This window comes from Apaloderma vittatum, unplaced genomic scaffold (assembly GCF_000703405.1).
Source record: "Apaloderma vittatum isolate BGI_N311 unplaced genomic scaffold, ASM70340v1 scaffold33198, whole genome shotgun sequence".
Classification (NCBI taxonomy): Eukaryota; Metazoa; Chordata; class Aves; order Trogoniformes; family Trogonidae; genus Apaloderma; species Apaloderma vittatum.
This window is the reverse complement of record NW_009731806.1, coordinates 1-3,641: the sequence shown is the minus strand read 5'-3', so window position 1 is coordinate 3,641 and position 3,641 is coordinate 1. Positions and strand designations below refer to the sequence as shown.

Genomic DNA, 3,641 nt, shown 5'->3' with positions numbered 1-3,641 from the left:
TACAGCGAAAGCCTCAAGAGAGCAGAGAAGCACAGGCAATAAATCTTTTAAAATTTTATTTATGTACATGTGCTGTCAGAGGTTTACTCGCGAGCCATCAGCTTTTGCTTCTTCAGCTTCTTCTGGGATATCTGAAAAACAAACACAGAAATCAGAAAAATGCCCATCATCTGCACCTTCCCAAAACCTCTTCGCAAATAAATTTAGCCATCCTTTGAAAGGATGAGGAATTGTTGGAAATTCCTTTACAGGTTTACAAGCACCAGCTCAGAAAGAGTCCCTACAAATATGACCTGGCCTACGTGCCGTCACTTCAATTTCGCCTGTGCATGTAAAGTCACGATGTGCTAAACTGGGCAACACCACTACTGCGTCAGGGAAGGACAAACCACTCGTGCAAAAACAAACCCCTGACGACAAGCACCTCCCCAGATTTTCAACACAGAGAAGTACCAAGGTTGCTCAGAAATAACCGCATGGGTTTTTTTCATGGGTGTTCCAAAGGTGTCCTAAGATCAGTCATCACAGCAACCCCTCTGGCAAACACTTGGGTCTTTTCACAGGGTATAAGGGTACCTTTTTCTTTTGAGCAACCTCCTCCTCCGGCTTGGGAACGATCTGCTCTTTCTCGGTGAGGATCATCTCGATGTGGCAGGGGGAGCTCATGTAGGGGTTGATCCTGCCGTGAGCCCTGTAGGTGCGCCGGCGCATTTTGGGAGCCTTGTTGACCTGGATGTGCTCGATGACCAGAGAATCCACGTCAAGACCCTGGGAAAGGGAGGCAAAGAGAAAACTTGTGATTTGTTTTGCACTTCAAATTAATTATAAACATGAATAACCACACAGATCACTGCCAACAAGTCCAAGAGCTGAACTCAGTGGTGTCACAAAACCAAGCACCAACCCAAGTCAAAAAAACACTGACCAGGATTTAAAACAGCGCTGATGGCTCAGAAATAATTGGTTTTTTCATGAGTGTTCCAAAGGTGTCCTAAGATAGTCATCACTGCCATCAAAGTTACCAAACTGAAGCACCAAGGATACTGCGATGATACAAACTGACCAAGATTCCACAGATTTTACTGTTTTGTAGATCTAAACCACACTAATTCTAACTAGTCAACGACCACTTACTTGCAAAAAATTATTACTAACATTTTAATCCGTAAAACGCAGGCAGCCTATTTCACACGGACAGTATGCCAAAGCCTCTACGCAATTTCATTTCACCTCCGATGCAGGTGTTCTGCACATCAGAGACGTCGAGTTCAGGAGCGCCCGACACGAACGTTTTACCGCTTAACCCACCTTGAGCTCAGCGTTGCTCTCCGCATTTTTGAGCATGTGCAGCAAGAACTCCGCGCTCTTCTTGGGCCACCGTCCCTGCGTCCAGCCCCACTGCTTGGCCTGGAAGAAGACAAGGTCGCTTTTTGCCCTGGTACAACACAACTTGCCTTTAAACAGCACCAATTTGCTGCTACATCCCCTTTTATTAAGGCTGCATACCAAAATAACTAAGTTTGATCAACAACCTGACGCTGCAAACAGATGCCTTTTCATTTCAGGCCTTACCTGGGCGCATCTACCGACTCCCCCGTTGTAGCGCCGGAAGGGAACGCACTGCTTCTTCAGGGTGACATCCTTCAGGTACTTGGTGGCCTTGCGGATGTGCATGCCCTTGATGGCCTGGGCCGTCTCTCGAGTGTTCTACCAACACAGAGCACAGCAGAGTTCCTCTCAGCAGATCTTTCCAAGCTACAACACCAGCAAAAGCACTCCTCTCCCTTCCCTGGATACTATCCTTTTTGCTATAAACTCAGCTTAAAAGCAGCCCTCACACACACTCACATAAAAAATGAATAAAGACTAATTGCCCCACTACTTTCTTTTTTTGTTACCTACTTTTCTAACCCTTGGTATGACTCACATTACTGAGTTTGTGGCTGTACCACATCTTTATTGTTTTTTACCTAATGGCCAGAGCAAAATCGAAATGTATTTACACTTTTCATTGCTCCTCCTTGGCCACTAATCCAAAAGAGGAGCCTGGGGATAAATTCCTACTAAAATATCAAGCACGGCACCTCAGAGAAAGCCATGAGAAACAAGCTACAGACAATTATATCTGTATGAGTTATAAACCAAAAAAAAAACACCTCAAAGAAAAATCAAGGATGAGCTCTCGGTGCTTAAACAGCACACTAACTGCGGAAGTCAGTCACATTCCTTGACGAGCAACAGAACACCATGATGTTCTTCCCAACCAACCAAGGCAGAGAAAAACAAATGAAACAAATGCCTCATCTAACTCGCTGCAACTGCTCTCCTGCTTTAATTTATCATGTTACAAACGAAGGTCTTAAGGATTCATCCTCTTGGACTTTCTTCCCATAGGTAAAAATATTACAAGGAGATAAAGCAAAACAGGCCCAGCCTATCCTACCACTCTTAATTAACCACGTGTCCTGTTTTGAATTAAACAGATCCAATTTGGTTCCGTGGTTTTACTTTTCATCGTGTCCTGTTTTGAGTTAAACAGAACCAATTTAATTCCGTGGTTTTACTTTTCAGCTTAGCCTCTTCTAAGAGGACACTACTTTCTGAAGTTAGGAGCATATTTTTGCAGTGTCTGCTACTCAAAGTGAACGCCTGATCTTTAGTTAATGCCAGGGATGGTGATGCAGAAAGGCTCTGGCTGATACTTCTTCTATTAGTGACCAAAGCCACTGCTGGATCTGGTGTGCCATGCTGGGGGGGCCAGGAAGGAAAGGGTCACAAAGTGAAAGGTGGCACCTCTGGTGAGGAACAGACAGGACAGGTGACCAACAAGCATATTCTGTTCCATATAAAACATATCCAGTGTAACACTGAAGGGTAACAGGGGGTTAAGGCCTCTTTTTGCAGTGGCTGGCATCCCAGAAGGCCTCAATCCAATCTTCTGCCTTTAATCTCAATCCCGAGTTCCCGAATCCAGCCCCAGTGCCCGGTTCCCCTCTGCCACCGAGCCTGGGGCTGCCCTGGTGCCAGCCGGGGCCTCCCCTGCTCCCCCCACCCCTGCCGCACCACTGGGGATATCGGGGGGAGGGAGGGAGAAGGTGTGTTTCAACACCAGTTCTGTATTTACTTATTATTTCCTTTATTTCCTTAGGAGTACTACAATTGTTTTATCAAAGCTGTGTTAACTTTCTTTTTCAAGCCTCAAGTCTGACTTACTCCCTTTCAAGTCTGATTTACTCCCTTTTCCCTTTCCATTTGAGATTAGAGAGCATCCGTCTACATTCAGTGGCTGGCCCAGCCCTAATTCCCAACACTACGGAATAATACAAAAGAGTAGAAAACGCGTTTTTCAAAACAAAGAAAAAACTGAAAAATATATATATTAAAAAAAAAAAACCAGAAACTCCCCTGAATTTGCGTTTCCTACTATGCACATACCTTGAAATGCACCCGCAGGTTGGACCCCCGGGACTTGCATGCTGCGAAGAGAAAAAAACCCAACATTTTCAATTAAAATCTCAATGGCTTCGGCTTAAATCCTACGCGAACGTTTGTGATAAACGACTCACATTTCGTGGGGTTCTCTGGATCCAGAGAGTAGCGCACCATATTTGAAGCTCAACTGCAGAGAAGAAATTAGGAAA

General features: G+C 44.9%; 1 protein-coding gene across 1 annotated transcript; it reads right to left on the bottom strand.

Annotated features, from left to right (window-relative positions):
* Positions 1-39: 39 nt before the first annotated feature.
* RPL17 (ribosomal protein L17) lies at positions 40-3,615 on the bottom strand. Its single transcript, XM_009875321.1, has 6 exons — positions 3,567-3,615; positions 3,436-3,476; positions 1,573-1,707; positions 1,309-1,407; positions 577-768; positions 40-131 (listed from the first exon to the last, which is right to left on the bottom strand). Exons 1-6 carry the CDS (start codon positions 3,604-3,606, stop codon positions 84-86), a joined length of 555 nt encoding a protein of 184 aa, XP_009873623.1. The 5' UTR covers positions 3,607-3,615; the 3' UTR covers positions 40-83.
* Between the last annotated feature and the right edge of the window lie 26 nt (positions 3,616-3,641).

Bases quoted from the DNA above. Each gene is read 5' to 3' on its own strand.
- RPL17 (XM_009875321.1), bottom strand. From the start codon at position 3,606: ATGGTGCGCTACTCTCTGGATCCAGAGAACCCCACGAAAT. The intron at 1,408-1,572 runs GTAAGGCCTGAA...GTCTTCTTCCAG, and splicing joins GAGTCGGTAGATGCGCCCAG to GCCAAGCAGTGGGGCTGGAC. The intron at 132-576 runs GTACCCTTATAC...TTTGTTTTTCAG, and splicing joins AGGTTGCTCAAAAGAAAAAG to ATATCCCAGAAGAAGCTGAA.